This window comes from Eleginops maclovinus, chromosome 10 (assembly GCF_036324505.1).
Source record: "Eleginops maclovinus isolate JMC-PN-2008 ecotype Puerto Natales chromosome 10, JC_Emac_rtc_rv5, whole genome shotgun sequence".
NCBI lineage: Eukaryota > Metazoa > Chordata > Actinopteri > Perciformes > Eleginopidae > Eleginops > Eleginops maclovinus.
The window spans coordinates 10,986,098-11,006,407 of record NC_086358.1 but is presented as its reverse complement, the minus strand read 5'-3'; the positions used below and the strand labels follow the sequence as shown (position 1 = coordinate 11,006,407).

Here is a 20,310-nt window from a genome sequence, read left to right as displayed (position 1 = left end):
AGATTCACACCATATTTAATGTGCAGGAGTTCTCAATAATAATGGCCTTAATATTCAATTCATTTAAAGGACGTTGATTTTGTATCAAAACTCCTTTCAAGTTGACATGAAATAGAAAATGCAATTGAATATGACAGATGTAAGAAAGAACTGTCTTTATCTAATGTAAAAATAACCAACATGATCTCACTTCCTGTGTTGTTATAATTGTTGTTGGGAACATGGTTGACCTTTTCTTTATTAAAAACGTATAACATATGTGTCTCCCCTGGTTTTGGAGGCGCTAATTATAAAGTGGACACATATGGCTCAATTTAGTGTGCTAATGAGCATCTTGGGAAGCTGCTGGGTGAAAGTGAAGGGCCCCTTTTGTTTCCTGGATTCCCATCTGGGCTCCCCGAATAGAATGAAACCATAATCATTGATCATCAGCGCAGGTGATCTCTAACTTATTGCTGTAGTTGTATTTAAATGATAAATGTATTACTATACATCCAAAACAGAGAAACACTTTTATTTATTCTTTGCTTCCTGTGGAGCCTAGATGACATATCTCTCAAATGTAATTCAGCGTCATTTATATTATTTTTTAACTTGGCTTATTAACTTCACAGTCTAATGAGATGTTTGTTAGAATTATTTTTCATTCAAACACAAAACTCCTGAGCTCTGACTCTGTAATTGTCTTGATGCTGGATGCTTTTTATCATATTGTTTAATAGCCGCCTGTAGATGGCAACACTAGGCTTCTTCAAAAGCATTCCACTGTGGAATTATTTAGAATAAAAAACAAAGTAAAAATACAACATTTGCTTGACATTGAAAGTTGTTTAAAAAAAAGAGTAATCTGAAGTAAGTTAGTAATGCTTATTTTTAGAGTTACAATACAAACAACGATGTTAGCTTCAATAGAAGCTGCATTCAGTAAACATGCAAACCTTTCCAGGTTGAATGCACTGGAGGACTAGGCTGTAAAATATGTTAATTGAAACTGTTTGCTGATGAAAAATACTGAAGGTCATTGTTCACGTGAGCTAGTTTCCCTCTCTGTTTATACCCTGAAGAAACACATACTTCTACAATGAATTCTCAGTTAATCTTCTCTTCTTTTTGTAATAATGTTGATTTAACATGTTGTCCTCCTCAGTACTTATACAGTTGGTGTTTATGCTGTCTGTCAGCAGCTAGTGGAGGTGTTTTCCACAGTGAGAGCCGGGCAGGTTCAGCTCTGCGGCTGAATCGACGGACTCTTCACTGCCAACGACTGCACCCGGCAGGTAGCAGAGGCTTTCAGCGAGGCCAGTCTGCAGCAATCAACTTAGTTAGAGGGCTCTCTCTGTAATTGCCAACTATTACAATATGTGGCATGAGGGGTTCAACACTATTTTCAAACATTATGAAATGGCATCAAGGCCTCCTCTCACATCCAGTGATAATTGAACAATTAAACTTTAGCATACAAATTACCTCTTCATATGGCATAACTAATTACTGAGACGGGCCAGTCACAAAGAAGGCTCTCCAAGGTGGATACCATTTATTTTTTTATAAAATCAAGCTTCATTTTTGAGCCCAGGCTTGACTGGGTTTATTATATAAATGTGATTATTCATTATTATGTTTTGTTAATCATTTTTGCATTTAGCGTTTTAGCTAAGTTATTGTAACTCATTTTCAGAACCTTATTTTGAATACCTCTTTTCAGCACCCATGGTTATCAGGTGAGATTGTCCTAATTACACAGGTGATTGAGACCCAGGAACATTTTCAGACCATTTACTTCAGGTCATCCAGTTGCAACCCCTATTAAACAACTTGATTAGACATGATTTAAATCACCCGGTTTGATTGGTGCAGTTAAGCTCTTTATACTCTTCACTGTAAAATGCTAATTTTCTGAAAAAAAGGGAATGGACAAGAATCCTCTGAGAGCATATGGAGAATCTCTCATATAAATAATTCAAAGGAAATGAGCAAAAATTAGTGAGCAGAGCATCAGCGGTGTAATGTAGCCATTACTTCTGCAAATGAGATATTTGAATTGAATGATTGAAAATGGAAATATCATGAGCTGGAAAATTGATCTCTTTTTTTATAGTATTAGAAACTGAACATAATCTGCTTGTATGACAGATTGTGAAAAAACAAGAAATTCATACCACTATCATTTCCCAGATTATGCTTCTTTCCTTCTACTAAGGTTTCAAAGTAGATCTATACAATAGTAGATATACCTCCAAAATCTGAACCCTGATAACTAATTATACTTTAGAGGGGACCTGAAAACCCCTCAGCAACTCCGCACACACACAGCGGAGCTCTTCAGGTGCATTAGGTGAAAAAGGCATTAATGCAATGGTAGAACCAAGGCTTCAGAAAGCACTTGAAGCATGCAGTGGACCTGAAGTGTGCCTGTTTTCAGCCCATGACAAAAGACTGAAGACAATAACATGAATCTTGCAGCAGTATTATGTATAATGTCTCCAAAATAAGCAGATGCTAATTCATCTGTCAAATACTTCTTCATGTATTTGGTGAGCTTTAATGCCTTGAAGCACAAATGGTGTTTGTAGTCAGGGTAAAGTTTGTTCATGGCTCCTGATGATGTTTGACACTCTTCCCAGTGGACAGTCGGAGATGAGAGAGATTAGGAATTTGATATTAACTCCAAATGAAAAGGCCAAACTAGGAGCACAAGGCACATTTCATATCTAAACGTGGCTGCTCACACACACAAGTCATTTGCAAGTTCCAATACAAGATGTGTTGATACGTGAAGGCAAAAGATGAAAATGATTGGAAATGTATTTTGAGGCGCTGATTGTAGACAATATTAAACTACACAAAGAAGCTTTTGTTCTCGAATTCCTGTGGCAGTTCAGCCAGTATTGCCTCTGCTTTAATTTAATATCTATTTATTTTACTCTGTTGTATGGATTTTATTGAGGTTGCGCCTGCTTTATCGCCCGATCTCACCGAGAAGTGAAGGTCAGGAGAGGCAGAGTACCTCGGTTTATTGGCTTCCATTGAGCCCATATGAGCTGATTTGGCTATCTGCTCTTGATATTAAGCTCTTTCATGGTATTTTGTGCTATCCGGATATTGCTTATCACCACGTTGAGATACTCCATGTGTATTTACTAGTGAATTAAATATTCTTCATCACTTTTTTAATATCCTCTTTGTATTTCATACAGGATGTGAGGATCCTTCTTTATGTGAAAGCAAATCCTTACTAAGCTTAGAGGAAAAACACAATATGCAGTACATTTCATCAGTGTTCCAACCAGTTTTCTCTACAATATTGTAATAAGTCTGCCCTTTGTACTGTCAAGGGTCACCAGTGAATGATAATTGTATTCCTTTATTTCACTATCATTTAACACAGCTTTATCATACAATTAATCAAAAATCAATTGGAGTATAATATTACATGTAATCCAACAATACCAAAACAGTGAAGCAACTATATAGCTCTATATTTCTTCTCTGATTTCTCTGTTACAGCCAAATATTAATATTATGAATTATTTTTCTCTCACTTCCAATCCCAGTTGTGACCATATATGTAGCTCAGCTTGCAATGAACTATGACTATGTATCTTGCATTGTGTGACATATGTGAAATGCCATAATGTTGTTGTTAATTCAATTTCTCTGAAAGCTGTAGTTGTTCAGTTATTTGGAGACAGTAAACTTTTCAATGTAATTAATAAGGAATACAAACTTGACCATCCATAAATCATAATGAATGAATACAAACATTAGTAAAGACACCTATAACAAAACTGGCAAGAGGAACTTATTTTGATATACAGCAGAATATATTGTTCATGAGCAGCCAACAGTATTTTTTCTCCTGTTTGTTGTGTTAACGTAATCTGGATTGCATGTGATCCATTACTACCAAGCCAACCATGAGTATTATTCTGCAAATACTTCTTGTTTACAAATTCCACTGCATGCATTTCACATGTAGTTTATTTGTGGACTATTTATCGACTGACTGTGGTGTTGTTGTATCTCTTTCCACATGATCTTGTCAGCTAGATTCGCAGTCCAAGGCATAACTTGGAGATCACATGGAAATAACATGGAATTGTTCCATAAATGCATCATACAAACACTGCCGCGACGAGTGACGTATCCTGACGTCATGTCGTAACATGATGCTGCAGGTGCTGCACGTGGTATGTTGTTTACGTCTTCCAGGAAAGCTGGAAGTGCTGTTGGAGAGGAGGGGGGGGGGGCGGTGAAATTGTGAAACAGCTTTCCCTGGATAGAGTTACATTGCTCAGCATTTGGAAAAAGACCCGTAGAAGTACGTTAATGTCGTGTAAAATGTCGGGCTGAACTGCCTCATCTTTGCTCTTGAACGGCGCGAGACTTCCTCAGTATGTATTGTTTGTGTTTCAGAGCTCGTGCCAGGCTTGTCTTTTGTTCTTTGTTCTCTCCACAGGGTCCTCAAGTTCAAATTACAGCGTTCAAACGTCGTCAACAAAGATGTAAAAAGTAGCAGTTTAGCAGTTAGCATGCTTTCAGGATGCTGTTAAAGCACTAGAGGTGGTGTTTTTAGTTAAACTAATGGTATGTTAATAGAACAACATGTTTTAAACACTGTTGACATTCTTTTAAAAGTATTGCAGTATGTAACTAGTTGAAGCCAAACATTTAAAGCTATTTATTTCTTCATTGTCTTTGTTATTTCACTGGATAGGCCTATTTTGAATCTTAGTCAAACTGCTTAGTCAGTTAAATGTCATAATATCTTACATTTTTTCAGATAAAGACTATAATGTCTCAGCTTGGAAGCCTGTTTACCCATATCATCTCCAAATCTCCTGAAAGTGTCAAGGGTCAGAGCCCACACCGGACACCTAAACTACCTGATTTTATTCAACATGTCAGGTAAGTGCTGTGGACATTGTAGCTGCATTAATAAAAACATATTTTTATACCTAGAATATACAATGTGAAAGAGATGTTTGAAGTGTTTATGAAAGCACTGGGAATTTCACCAAACTATGCAGTTCGCTTTACCTCTTCAGTGTTTTAGCATATTGTTTTGATTTTACAGCTGCCACCTATTCTCATTAAACCTGATGAACCTGCTGTCGTACACTACCTAACCAGTAATAAATAGCAGACCGACACAGTTAGCTACTGGTGAACATAGTGAAGATTTTAGCCGCTAAAAAGTCATATACAGTCACAGGTTGGTGGAACAAAGCTACAAAATAACTAGACGTACCTTCATTGGACTAACAGTGACAAATTGAATTCTCACGTGATCTTGTCGGAAATGCCAAGAGTTTTTTCCGCAACCTCATCATTTCATTAAATGTCGATGTTATGATTGCAGCTTGTTCTGATGCCCCTTAGTGGCCAATATAACATAGATATATGAAGCTTTTAAAAAGTGTTACATGAAAAGATGTAATAATTTATTAAACATTTTTCTATGTATCTTCTGTAGGAAACTCACTGGAATAAGAAAGGAAGATGTTTACTCCAATCTGCGTATCCCTGACAAGCTGCAGTCTGCCAAAGATGACATCAACATTGTTATCCTCACAGGTTGGTATCTAGAATAAAACATGGCATTACATGTACATTACATATAGGAATGAAGTGAGCAGTGAAGCGTTATAAAATGATTTTCACAGCAAAGATTTTGTCATAGTTTAAAACCAAGCTACTTTTAACATTAATGATGGCTCTGCTCTATTCAGTGCCTGTGTAAGCCGTACAGTGGGTCAGCAAGCAACTTACCAGGTTGCTTAAACTTAAGTAGCTAAATGGTAATCACCCATCCGTAATTATATTGTTTCCTACTTAATCACATCACAGATTAGTTTCAAGTGGGAAAAATGTACCAATAGCGATCACCACATTATATATTTCGGAGGTTAAGCTCTAAAATGCTACTTTATTTAAGACGGTTCATATTGTTCTGTGCTAACTCCCATCTAGTCATCCAAACATCTAACAATACAGTGAAAATAATTGACATAAATGTTTTATATCACAATGCTTATCGCTGTGGTAGTATAAAATGATATGTGATGCAACATTTAAACCATTTTGCCTTGAGAAAAGTATTAGCTACAGTATCTGGTGTTATAATATTATTCTGAGTCTTTAAATCTCCACTTTTCTTCTCTTCGCTAAGGCCAGGGGATCTTCTGCATAGATGTAAAACCCTGGAGAGGCGCAGTGTCCGCTCACAACCAGAAATGGCATTTGCAAGTGAAGGAAGAGGACCAAAACTTAACCAATACCTGCATTGAGCAGATTGAAGATCCCCTCAAAGCTATCATGGTAAAAAAAAAAGACACATTCAGCTGTAATGTCATCATGAAAACCTAAATGTCAAACTGTCTGGCACAATTGTGTCCAAGGTCCAACCAATTGTCCAGGACATTGTTTTCATCCGAACTCCAGCCGGGTGAAGAGATTCTGAGTCACCATAACAATTTATATGGAAATTTCAAACACTACAGCGAGGCTTCCTAAACTTCCCAAGTGGTTGCTCTTCATTTGAAAGGCCATAATTATGCTCAGAGGGGGATGGATGTGGGGGGGTGAAAGCAGGCAGGTGCCTAAACACAGCTGTCACCTTATGTGCTTGGGTCTGTTAGGAGTCATTCATTTCCATCTCTATAGATGCACAATTTAGACTGGGAGCTTGACAGAAGAGTCTGATGGCAAAAACACACTGCATTATTTAAAGAGTTGTGCTTGAATTGGACGTATTAACTTCAATAATCAACACAAAGCAGATACAGCTCCAACATGTGTGCTAATTTTAAAGTTGTATAATTTAATAAGTGGTTCTCTTTAGACACAGAGGATTAGACACCTGCATGTGTGTGTCTCTAGGTAATTATATAATTTTTAAGGCAAATATATCTTAAATCTAGCCAATTAGAAAGAACATTAATGAACAACAATTCTGTTAAAAGATGAATAGTTTTCTACATTTTTATTTGTTGTATCATTCTAAAATTAGTATCTCTGTTATTTCGATGGATAAGACTAGAACATATATTAAACAACACCTAGGTACCAATAACAAAACAACAGTTTTTTTCCAAACTTTGCTTAATAAAATACAAAAATGCTTATTCCTAAATACTACTCGTTCATTTAATACATTCATCAAAATCAAATGTCAAAGTTGCTTCAATATACAGTCTATGATTAGAAAGTAATCATTTAAATCAGTGACTGTTCCATCAAAGAACAAGTAAACAAGATTACTAAAGTGTCCTCACAATTCAAAGCCAGCTGTCAGTACTGCTGCTTATTGATTTGTTACAGATATGTTGTTCTGTACCAAAAAAGGATTGATTGGGACCCAGCCGTAGATCGGGATTGTTCCAAACCTATAATCATATCTTGCATCCCTAAACTCTTCTTCTCTAGACCAAGACGGCTAACTTCTGTGGCCATTTGAAGCGGAGTGGAGTGTCAGTACACCAAAGCCTCTTCTTCCCCAGGGTTATCTTCCTCTCCCCAGACTGCGTGCTAGATGAGGAGCTGAGGAAGAGGAGGGAGCTGATCCTCCAAAGCCAAACAGACGACTTCCTCAGATCTTTCAGGGCGGGCTACATGACCTGGATATCAGACGCAATGACTCCATCCTGGCTGTCTGGTGAGCGGTTCGTTAAAGGATAAACATACTTTAAACGACTTAATAACAAATCAGATTTTTACATAATATATACTGTATATATAGATATATATATTTAGCAGGGATATTAGTCTTATTATATATGATAAGACTAATCCACTTTTTGAAACTTAATTCAATTAACACTGTCGTTTTTGCCAAAAAGTTTAGGAAACAATACGCTGACCATTATTCTCAAATAACCCCAGATTGAATGTTTGGGTGGCATTTGTTGCATCTCATCCAATTAATCTCTACAATCGTTTCCTATCATCTTTCTGTTGACTCTCTGAGAAAAGACAAAAATGCCCCCGAAAATACTAAAATAATCTTACTGACAATCGATGACTGATTAACAGTATAATGAATTCCAGCACAGAATAGGAATAAATAATCAGGCTTCTGACAGGAGAGCTAGGTCAACCTCTGTTATGCTGTATCCTGCAGGTCATATGTCGTACAGGCAGATGGAGTCGGTGCGGGAGGTCCTGAGGAGGGTGGGGACGTGGGATCTGGTGCGCCTGCACTGTGGCGAGCAGCTGAAAGGAGACTTCCAGGGCTGCCAGTACATCGCTCTCAACCGGCAGGAGACAGACACGCTGGAGTTTACCAGATACAAGATCCTGTCAGCTGATTCGCTATGGGCCCTGCTGGGACACGCTCCTCAGGTCAGTCCACTCTGAACAGCTATCGGAACCAGAAGGGCCGTCTGTAAATGAGCGTTTAGGGCTGCATCTACGGCTTTAAATAATAATATAAAGCGAAAAGCCCAACACGAACCAGAAGTCCAGCAGGTGGCAGTATTACTTTATGACTCTCAGCTTTCAGGAATCCCCCGCTTGGGAACCGGAGAATCACAGGGTTGAGTATTGCAAAACATTGCAGAACATTACAGCCATTTAAATGTTATGGGGAAAAAACATAAGGGACATAGTTAGTTTAGAAAATGTCAGGATATTACTGTGTACATACAAAAAAGGAAGTTATTACTTTACCATTTAAGTCAAGAGCCATTCAATAAAATCTACAGTATTACAGTTTTTATATTGCATCAAAGAATTAATAATATATTAAGAAGTGAAGCAATTAGACTCATTTCCGTAATAAAAAGCAGGATGTGGCATCTTTTGCTCTGGTGCTGAAGCTCTGTCAGTTAATTTCAAATGAACGCTCTGGTGTTAATTACTATCCTAACTCTTGAGTTTGTTGTGGGGGGAAATCACTCTCTCTGCCTGCAAGGTCCTCATTAGCTCACTGATTGAATCAAGTCATTGAATGTGAATAAGCATCATTTGAGCTCTTCATATTGTCAGGTCGGTTGATAATTATTGTTTATGTTATTGTGAGGTAATGATTCAGCTAATTAGTTACACGTTGTCTCATCTGGAAGCATAAGAGGAAATCTTAACTGACAATGAGTCAATGTCACAGCGAGTGATTATAATATCACACAAAATGAAAACTGCTTTTGGTGATATCCTAAATCAATCACAGTGGTTTGTTTTTGCTTGTGCAACTGATAATCAGTACGGCTTGTTAGGGAAATTAGTTGTTGAATGAAGTATTTGTTAGAGGGTCAAAGGTCAGAGCTCTTAGGTCCAGTGGGTACGACCCCCGGTCAGCATCCATTACAGATTCCGTACCAACCCATCAGCACGCCAACAGACTGGGCTTTCCTTACAGACTCCACTCGGGCTTTAGTTTACCCCCCCCCAACCCCTCCCCAGATATCCAGACTGTATGTACTCTCCCCTCCTGCCTCCAGCTGCTGTGTATTTGATACATGACCCAGCGATCATTAGACGGTCTCCAGCGGGCCCTTCTGTAGCCCAAGGGGACACACACGGCGACAACAAAATATATTATTTTCAAAGAAGTATTTGTGTGAGGCAAACCCCCCTTCCCCATATTTCACTAAGAAATGTGAATAGTAAATAAGGTCTCTGTTTACCATGCTTAATATGCGGAGGTACATTAGACAGGGTGGGTGTTTCCCATTGTCCATTGACTAGCATTTAGCTGTAATAACCAACCCAAACACTCAGATTTTGCCATTGAATTTGCACTATAAAATTAAGGAAAACATGTACTCCTTTGATCTTGGCTGTCACCCACTCCATCTTAAGAAGAAAAAAAACATTGTGTGCAGCAGCTGCAAGGGGAAGCTTGGGGAGGGGAGGCAAAGAAACCTGATAGCTCCCCGAGGCGTATTTTCAGAGCCCCGAAATAATGCATGCTTTTGATTTGTTACTTGTAAACACACTGGATAGGAGATCTGCGATATGACCCACAGTTTCACTCAGGCGTCTGTTGCATCCACAAAGACATCGTGGAGGCACAAGGTGTGTTTCCTCGGTCAATTACTCCGCGGAGAATGGGATGTCTACATGTCCCCAAAGTGGAGAATGATTGAGTAGAGTGGCTGTAATTTATTAATTATGGTCTATATTCTTAGTCCGCAGTTCTGGCTTCATTCAATTTGTATGGATTGAGGAGTAATTACATTGTGTGTGTGTGTGTGTGTGTGTGTGTGTGTGTGTGTGTGTGTGTGTGTGTGTGTGTGTGTGTGTGTGTGTGTGTGTGTGTGTGTGTGTGTGTGTGTGTGTGTGTTAGGGAGAGAGAGAAAGAGCTAAAGATCTTTTCATGTCATAATTTAAAGTGCAGGTTACTAACGTTGTTCATCTTCATGTCATCTGAAATTTGAATGTTTCATGAGGTCTTTTTCTACCAGTTTATATAATCCACTTTATTCAGGAGTAGAAATGGAGAAACTGTGTTTAAAAAAAAAATGTCCTCGCTCACGTTGAGCATATAGAGTGTCTACTAATTGCATAGATGAGAAACAACAATTGAGTTCCTACCAGCGTAACTTGACTACTCCACCCTGTCAGCTGATTAATATAAGAAAAGCCACCAGAGGAAAAAAGGCTGCAAATGCACCGCCAACATCCCGGCTAACAAATAACCAGACCCCGGTTACCGTAGATACAGCTTGTCTCTCTGACTGGCTGCAGATTCCACACGGAGGTAGCTTGTTAATTTAACTCCGCTTTAACTTTAACATTCCTCTCTGCTGGGCCATCTCCCAGGCTGCACGCGTCACATGCCTGTAATGGACAGTGCGGTGCGCTTGGTGCTGAGCACAGAAAAGGCAGCGCGGGGAGACATCAACCGCTTTGTGGTGATAATGAATGGAGGTACACAAAAGGCCAGGAGCTGGCCATTTACAAAGCCTGCACATTCTGCTGTCTAAATAGATCATATTGGCAGCCACTGCAGCTTTTTACTCTTTTTATGTAGGGAAGAAAAGTATTTTGCCATTGAAATCGAATATATGCAGCACCCCTTACTGTTGATTATAATGAATTCATACTAGTTATTCACATATATGGCTTTTGTATGCACATTAATGTAATTTCCAAGCCAACAAACAGATATAAACATGGCTGAAAGCTGTGTCCTTATGAATGGATGGCCACAGAAAACATCCTTTTAGTTAAAAGGATACTTAAAAGTTGTTTCACCACATTTTATAGTTTAAGATTAGCGATTACCAAATGAAACTTGATAGAAGGATGATTTCTGTACCAAAGATTACATTTTGGAGGAAGACTATTAGTGTCATTTTTCAACAAAAATGAAAATTGTGGGGAAATTACCTGGATGTTCAGATTTCTATAATTGTCGCTCTCGAAAGGAAACTGGAATTGGAAATAATTTGCACCAGAGTGTGTGTAGGAAGCTACAGAGAAAAGCTAACCATGCAATTACACATGAGAAGGGGGCTGCAGAATCACAAGTGTCGGTAATGAACTAGTGAAGACACCCGCACTCACACAGTGGAAGGCAATGATATAAGCTGCCTTGTAATAGCGTGTGATTAAACTTGTTAAAATTTATTTTTTCACTCGAGCACTAAACCACAGTGAAGAGTCCTGTGGAGAGATTCTGCATCTGTCAATTTGAAGATGACTCAATGCATTTCCTCCAAATTCATAACCCAGCATGCAGAACCAGTCATTTTTAAAGGGCCCTTCATGCGCTCTTTTGTTAATTTAGTTAAACATCAACCAGTAGAGTTCATGTTTTACACATTCCTACTTAACTCAGTGGGAGATTGAGTTTCAGTAAATTTGAATACATGTTTAAAATAAAGCTCCAATCCATTAATATTCATTACAAGATAATTCCTGTGAATGTGGAATAAGCTACAGTTGTGCAAAACACACAGTAGGTTTATACTATATGTAATACCCATAAATATTGTACTGGATTATATAGTACATTGAATACTGTATGCATTATCACTTTTTATACAAAAATACAAATGAAAGACCGTACTCATATCACATTAAGGAATATTCTTAAAACAATCAATACAAATCAAGCAAAATGGCAAATATTCTCATTGCACCACCATCAGATATGAGGATTAGATGCCTTTCTTTGATATATACTGAATATCTTTGAGTTTTAAAATGTTATTTAAATAAAACAAGCACTTTGAAGATTTCTTTGTGCTTTTGGAAATCAGCATTTTTCCCTATTTTGTGACATTTTATTAACTGAATGATTAATAAGCAAATGATGTGCAGATTAAGCGGTAATTAAACAAAATGTTACTTACAATAGTCTTCAGTGAAGTTCAATAGTCGATAATCTTTAATCTCTGCCCAGACCTTTGCTACTGTACATTTAATAAGACCATAAAGGCTTCATACTAAATTTTAATGAGTCTCTGACATCATCCAATTAAGCATCAAATGCCGGATTTTTTATCTAAGAGAAACTTTTCCTTTGGTCACTGGCCAAGATGTTAATTTTACCTCGGGAAGCTCAGCTATTTGTTTCGGGGATTCAGGATATTACAGTGATCCCCACAGTATAGCTTGTAAGATATGATCAATAGGGATTCATGCATAATGAAGAGGCCGAGTGGAGCAGAGACACTTAATTACAGTTTCAAAAGCCATTCTCGTTAATTGAGGAGAATAAAGGTGGTGAAGTGGACTGAGCGGCGACATTAGAATTTTTTATCTGTGGCTTTCTTTTTTAATACAAAAAAAGACCCTTAATGCCAGCTAGAAACACCAGCTGGTAATTAGCAAGTTCTTACTATTTATCCCAAATTGATGCGCTTCTATGTTTGACATTTAATATCGCAGTTTGTTTTGTGTCCATTTCCTCTGACCACCTGTGAGCAGACTATCGTTCTTTTAATGCGAAGGCTAATCTGCTGCATATCCAGACAGTGTGTGGCCGCTGTGTGCAGCAGATACAGCATTTAATTGACAGCCCTGCCATCTGTTACAGTTATGTGAAATTATGGATAAACTAGTTAACAGACACTTTGGCCCATTGTCTGTTGTTTTGATAATCACCCTTAATAACGGACGGCATCAATATGGTCTTTAAACCTGATTTGGGAGTTAATGGAGTCAGATGGGGGCAGTCCGTGTATGCTCTGGGGCTAATGCTGTTAGAGATGTTCGTAAAGGGCAAATTAAATCAGTCATAGATTGTGCCCTCTCAAGTCAGCCAGACAACCAGACCCATTGAGGAGAAAAAGGAGGGGATTCATATTTTAACCTCTCGCAGAAAATGCACTTATGTGGATGGAAAATAAAGTCTGGGTGAATAGATGTAAATGGTTATTGCCGAGAGTCTAATGGCTTCCTGTTAGCTGTAGCAGATCGGTTATAAGCAGAGACGACGCTATTTACAACTCAACCAGCCACGTTCTGCGTTCATGGCTTAAGACAAATGTCGTTACTAACATGGACACGTATGTCATGTCACCAAACCAAAATTTAGGCATCTTAATGGATGGTCAGCAGTATTTCAGTAATTCTTCAAACACAATTTAGCTGATATCATTCTGGGATTCTTTTTTTTGGTATGCTAAATTAATAAATAGATTAGTCTGTCAACCCAAACCAAATATTCTTGTCTTAAATCATTGTAAAATAGAGCAGTTTGTCGATAACGATTTTCAGGTTTATTCACTAAATAATGACTCGGTTAATTGAACAAATAATCTAAAGGTTCATCGATAGCAAACCCTCTCCTTATTTCAGCACTTCAGGATGCATGAGTTCATTCTTGGGATTTATTTAAATCTTTCATAAATCGTATTGAATTAAAAAAGAAACAAATCTTGAATTGCTTTTGCAACTTGTAGAATCTAATTTAGTAAAACTCCTGATAATCCAGCGTTTCCCCTCTCAGCAGGTTGTTAATTTATTCACCTGGTGGGCCAAACCACACACTGGTTACCTAATTGCCTTGTTAAATCCAATCCGGATTGACAGCAAACTACTATTGGTCCGATTCCATCACATTTGGCGCGTCGACAAACATGTTTTGCCGCACCAGAGGTGTGTAACTCGGTGTTCCTCCTCATCTGTGTCTGGTGAGACACGGCGTGGAACAAAGAGCCCGTCGTCTGAAGCTGGTGTGGCGTTACGCTCACTCAGAGTTCACCTGAAACACGGCACCCATGGCTCCAGGTAACGGCCCCCGCTGACTGATACCCCACTGGGATTCTTTGACTTTATCAGGGAGAAGAATCTGAACTTTGTGAATGGCAATACACACAGGTGGTGACACGTCTCTACCCAATTACACAGCTCCTCACATTATTCACGATTGTCAGACCTGTCACGCCTTTGATCGCAAATCACGACATTTATACTTAAACGATCACATCTACAGTGTCAAAATGTAAAGTCCACGAGGTAAGTTAAGTAGTTTATAAAAGGATTTCTGACACCAAATTGGAGAAACTGTGCAAGGTGGACGCTAAGGAAACCTGTGAGATCAGCTGTTTGTAAGTAGATGTTAGTATGAGCTGTCATCTTGAGTTGAGAGGGTAAAAGGTTAACAGCAAAGGCAGGATTTATGACTATTAGCAGACGGTAAATAAGAAGACGGAGTTTTTCTCGTTGAAATGTGAGCAGTGATGTCATTCACACGACCTCCGCGACACTGAAAGTGAGAGGCAGATCAGGGGTAGACACGTTAGGTGAGCTCTTAGCCCTTTGTGTGACACCCAACCTTAGCCCCAAGGGTCCTGTACTCCCCATTAAGTGTTACATACACACACTCTCACATTCAGGCCTGTCTGCGCTCGACATAGTTTTGTTAATTAAAGTGAGATATTATTTTTAGTAACTCTTTATCTATTTGCTGGTTAAAGGCGGGGGAATTATGGCATGCTACACTTAATTCTATGATGCAAGTTGTTGTTTTATTGTCGGCAGATACTTTGCTGTTCTTCTGCTATTGAGAAACACTATTGTGCGTCAAGTGGCTGAGAGATGACATGCAGTGACAGCTCCTGTACCTGACACACCTTCACCTGGCAGGCAGCTTGTCTAGACCACACAGAACTCCCCTCTTTGAGCTCATGCCAAAGACGACTGCATACTTCCTTTATATGACAAAACACAGTCAGCATAGCAGTAAATCAAACCTCTTTTGATTTCAAATGATGCAGTATTCTTCTGTAGCTTCTGTTATACATTCAGGGCTGTTTGTCTGTGAACTGTCCAAAATTAAAGGAATTCGTTGTCGAAAAATACTATTTTGTCTCAATACGTTTATTCAAACAACAAATCTGGAGAATGTGCATTAAAAAAATAGAAAGATATTACTAGCTTATACCAAAACAACCCTTTATTCAACTCAAGTTTCATTGGTTAATTTCCAATAATTTGTTAGGGAAATCTTAAAAAGGAAACTAATGTTCAGATTCCACTACATTTTCCTGGTACTGTTATGGACTGTATGAATACATTTGATTTTACTATACTATACTACTTTACTATCACCTATAAACAAAATGCAATTGCAACCAAATAAGACGTAATTTGCTCACAAAAACTCAAACTATTTGATTGCATTCTGCCTTTTGGATGATGCTACAGAAAAATAAACATGGGAAGGTCTTTAAATTTAATTTGACACAATTTATCCTTAAAAACATATTATTCTCAGACAGGATTTATGTATCCACAAAAGACTCCATTAATTCCAAACTCTTTTGTACATTTCAATAATGTCTGAAGGATGCTGCAGCCGTATTGGAGGTCGATACTCTATAGAAGCAGTATGTGTTTCAGAGTCTCTCCTGCCGCTCTTCAATAGTTTTCTTGTTTGTACGAGTTTGAATATAATGATGATTACGTCTGCGCCACATAGACAGCAACTTCGGTTCCGTCAAATTAGTTAATTACTGCTACTTTTAGCTGTGATTTGTTAGAATAATCCCTCTCTGATGTCTTTGTGTTGGTTTATACGCCTCCCTGCCACCAGCTGTCATGAAGCTATTTTTTCATGCATCCCAAATTAATAGACACTCATTCTGAAGTGTCTGATGCTATTGTAATACAAGCCATGTGGCATTCGGCCAAGGCTGCAATATAAGACACAATTGTTCCTCCTGTTTTAATGCACAGTAATAAGTAAGTAAATGCTGGAAAGATGTGTGTCTGAAATCGCCGTGGCCTTTGTTGCAGATAATTAGGTTAGCAGCGAGAGTGTGCAGGTGCTGAGGGTGTGCTGTGCGCTCGTGTTGTGTTATCGACTTGCTCATATTCGTAGGCAGTCAGGGGTGTCGCACTTCCCATCAGCCCCAAATACACCAACCTCTTCACTATTAAAATGATCACTTTCAATAGCAGACAAAGGAAAGAGGGAACATATCTAGTGCAGGGTATTCTCCCCACCTCTAATGCTTATCTGCCTTTTGATGTCGGCGCAATAAAAGGCCTATTGGGCTTCCACAATGACCTGCAAAATGGACAAGGGCCGATATACTGGGCTCTGACTGTCGCTACCATTAACTAAAAGGCCCAGACATTATGGAGAGCCGGGGATGAAAGAACATGGAAAAAAATAATAATTGAAAAATTGCCTAATGCTAAAGTGAAAGAAAATGGAACTGTGAAAAGGCACTGTAATATTCTGTTATCCCCTGTAAATGCAGCCAAACAAGAGATGCAGCGACGCATTCTTTTTGAAATGGATGTGGTTCAATTACCTGCATGTCTAAATCTAGTTAAGGCTTCCATTGTGAGGCTCAAACATAACAGGCAGTTTCGATGTAGTGTTAAAGCGTATTATGCCCTACAACCTACATAAAATCAAGAGAGCTGTGACTCCATTCAAGATACAGAGGGGAATTAAAAGAGCTCACAGTGAGAAGAAGGTTAATCTAATATTTATTCTGTTACACACCACCGTTTGCATTACTGCTGCAAAAGAGCTGCTCGATGCTTTACCAGGTTGTGAAAAATATTTCAGTTTTTTAAAATCCCATTTCTGTGGATCACTAATTGGTTCCTGGATATCCTTGCATTTATCTACTTTGTATAAAAGATGTGGTTTTAGCCCGTAATACATTTGACCAGTTGAAAACCTCCTACACAATCACACTAGAATGGACCGCACAACAAGCATGGTGTATCTGAAAGGAAATAATTGATTTAATAAGTTAATAAACACAAGCTTAATCAGCTAAATAGTTTATGTCATTCTAGGAAAAAATGCTGGTTAAATATCTTTGGTATTTTTACTGTTTATTGGATGTTACAAGCCATTTTCCTAAATGTGATGGGAATTTTTCAGATTAAAAATAGACTGAACATCTAATCATGCTGTGAAAATAATGGACGGATTAACCACTAATGAGAAAAATGTTAATTAGACATAGATGTGTTAATTTGCAGGTAAAAAAACGGCATTAGTTAGCATCCGTGTTAAATATGTTTAAGAATAGGATACTTTTAGAGATGTCCAGTTATTTCTAGTTAATTTTAAAGACTACATTTCAATGAAGAGTTACCTGCTACACATTTATAACACACAGTTGTTGAAATGATTCAATTAATTACAATATGTATCCATATTGTCTTTTAAAAAGTTACCTTTCTTCCAAAAAGAGCCCATTTTTAGTTTTGGGAGCCTTGTCATCCTTAGCTTTAAATCCCCCAAAAGTATACTTTTAGGGTGAAATCTGTATACATACAATGGTGAAAATGTTCCCTTTAACAGTCCCTTTCAAGAAGAATCAGTAGGATTATACTGGTCCTTCAGTCTTTAAGGCCCAGACTGAGCAACAGCTTGTACATGAAGAGGTCAAATGTGAAGGTCATGAGCGTCTGCTTAGCTCTAGGCCAAGTCAAAGGTCTCAGTCCGGGTTATGATCCGAGCATGAGCCCCTGATATCCAACAGAAGCGTATGGTTTGTTAGACTCTTCTGTTCAGACTGTCACATATAACTTTTATTATTTGCTTTTCCTTTTTTCTGTCCTTCTCTGCAGGTGACCGTTAAAATGTACAAGCGTGGCTCTCAGGGCTGGCTTGGTAAATCGCTGATCGCCACCACCACCATCCCCTCCAACACCTCTGTGATCTTCAGGATCAGCGGGGAGGAAACGGATGCCAAAATCTCAGCAAACACCATCCACAGCATCACACTCAGCCACTGACCGTGTGTATCATTCAATACAAGAGGATAGCATCACTACATAGCGCTGTGGGAAGAGGAAGCACCCTTTAATACAAAAAGATAACTCTCAATTTAACCTTCTCTCATTTTTACGAGTGCCTTTTACTATGCAGTGTTTGTATTTGGTGATATAATGTCTTCAAACACAATTTCTGAATGTCTTACCGTGATTCTGCCATCGTCAGTGGCAATGTTATGTTAATCCGGATGGTTTCAGATAATTATCCTGATTAACTTTCCTTTGTTTGGAATTTCTAGGGCTGGCCCACACTTTACACTAGCAATTAATGAATCATTAGCTGATTGTGTCACATCAGTTCAGGATTGAAGTGTTTAATGTGTTAATCGTGGCGGTCACAAAGCAACGGCCCTGCTACGATGAGGGCCGAGCATCCTACTGCCTCTGCGGGTTTAATGGGCAGTGATTTACGGTCTGTTTAGACGGTGTAATTGTAAGGTGCTTTATTAATATGCTCCCGCGCACGGAGGAGATGATAACATATTCAAGAGCTCACAGGCGCGGTCACCAGCACCATTTATAACTGCGTCACTTTCCATCAGTTACCAGGCTTGCACAGCTGCGCTAACAGCTAGCAATTGTATTTACTGTGCCTGGTAGTGGGCAAAATGAAGTTATTTCCATCAAGATATCAGTGCCTTTAGCTAATGCAATAGAAGCAGCTCTCTGAGTCGATGGTATCTCTTTGCATGGCATCTCTCTACCTGAAACATCATTACACTGTACTCAAGCTCCTCACTTTTTCAAACGTCTGTTTACTGTTTTACCTGAGGGTAAGATTTGAAAATAGCAGTGTATTCTTTACATTTGTACTTGCACATTTTAAAGACTGTGGTTCTTTTTCAAATCTTGTTTAACATTGCTTGAATTCAAAATGTTTTGGACAAATGTGTTGTCATATTTAAGCTTACCTACTAAAGAGTTTCCTCAGGAACGGTTCTCTACACAGAACTCAACAAGCAATATTGGTAATATCAGACAATATGGGAAGAAAAGGGTTTGAAGAGATATGTAATTCTGAGAGCTAGGTGCATGCAGGTTAATATGAATGTTTTGCTATTTTTTTTTTTACTTCAAGCACTTTCAGTATCAAACCAACTTGATTGTACCCAAACCCTTCAGTTGATTGATTTAGGCATGGTTGTTTTTAGGTGTTTTTATTAGTCATGGTATCCTCAAATGTGTTTTTTGTTTGTACTATCTGGTGTCATAATAAAAAGATTTAATGGTTTAATGCTTATTATCCAAAGCCACTTGTTGTCACTTCTAGGCCACAAGGTTTCTTCAAAGCTCAATGTGCACGGTGAAAGCATGCAGCACGTCTCCAGCATGGTAAAGGCTGGATATTAGCACTGGATGACTGGCCACGGGGACAAAGCGAGCTCTGTCGGGCAGCATGGTGGCGAGAGGGAGGGGAAGCTGAGCGGAAATGCACATGGCGATCAGACCAGAACATAGTGTGACAAGGTAACAAGGTAAACTGATCCCAGCCTGCAATTCCTCTGGAAAGTGAATCAATGAGGGTTCTGTTAAAGAGGAAATCCTCCCGGATATCGAGTTTATGTGAATCTATAGCACAATGGAATTAGCAGTAAATATGTTTTCCTTCGCAGTAAACATGTACGTCATGTAACCTACAGATAGCCTTTCTGTACATCTGTTAGGTAAATCCAGGAAGTGATGAACTACAAGTCCCTGCAGTAAGGCCAGGTGTCTAACTTTGACCTCTGGCTGTTGGGCAAGGTCCCCAGGGTTGTCAGGTCAGGTGACTGGTTTGACCTTTCCTTTGTACAGGACATGGAACTGTAGAGCAGCGGACATGAAGGACCGATCCATCTCGAATGACATGCGAAGAAACAACTCACAATCTCAGCCATTTAAGGTCAGAAATCCTGCACCACAGTGCTGTATTCATACCGATCAGTAGTAGTACTCGAGGACAAAAAAAGTTTGACCGAACCCCCGTCTTTGGTTTTCTGCTTGTTTGACTACCTCTAAGGTTCTGATCAGACTGGGGTAACTACACTCTTTGTAATTCTGTTTTCTGATATGCAGGCCGGTTTCATCTGTGAAGGGCTCTAGAGAGGAGATTGTGTTGTACTG

General features: G+C 38.7%; 1 protein-coding gene across 2 annotated transcripts; it reads left to right on the top strand.

Moving 5' to 3' along the window:
• Positions 1–4,167: 4,167 nt before the first annotated feature.
• On the top strand, positions 4,168–19,441 carry si:zfos-911d5.4 (uncharacterized). Of its 2 annotated transcripts, none has more exons than XM_063894179.1 (7): positions 4,168–4,321; positions 4,784–4,908; positions 5,477–5,577; positions 6,173–6,321; positions 7,429–7,657; positions 8,123–8,343; positions 18,001–19,441. In XM_063894179.1, the coding sequence occupies exons 2-7, from the start codon at positions 4,796–4,798 to the stop codon at positions 18,166–18,168; spliced, it is 981 nt and encodes a 326-aa protein (XP_063750249.1). In that variant the 5' UTR covers positions 4,168–4,321; positions 4,784–4,795; the 3' UTR covers positions 18,169–19,441. The 2 variants fall into 2 exon arrangements, with proteins under 2 accessions (XP_063750249.1, XP_063750248.1); XM_063894178.1 differs by having other exon boundaries at positions 4,187–4,394.
• Positions 19,442–20,310: the final 869 nt, after the last annotated feature.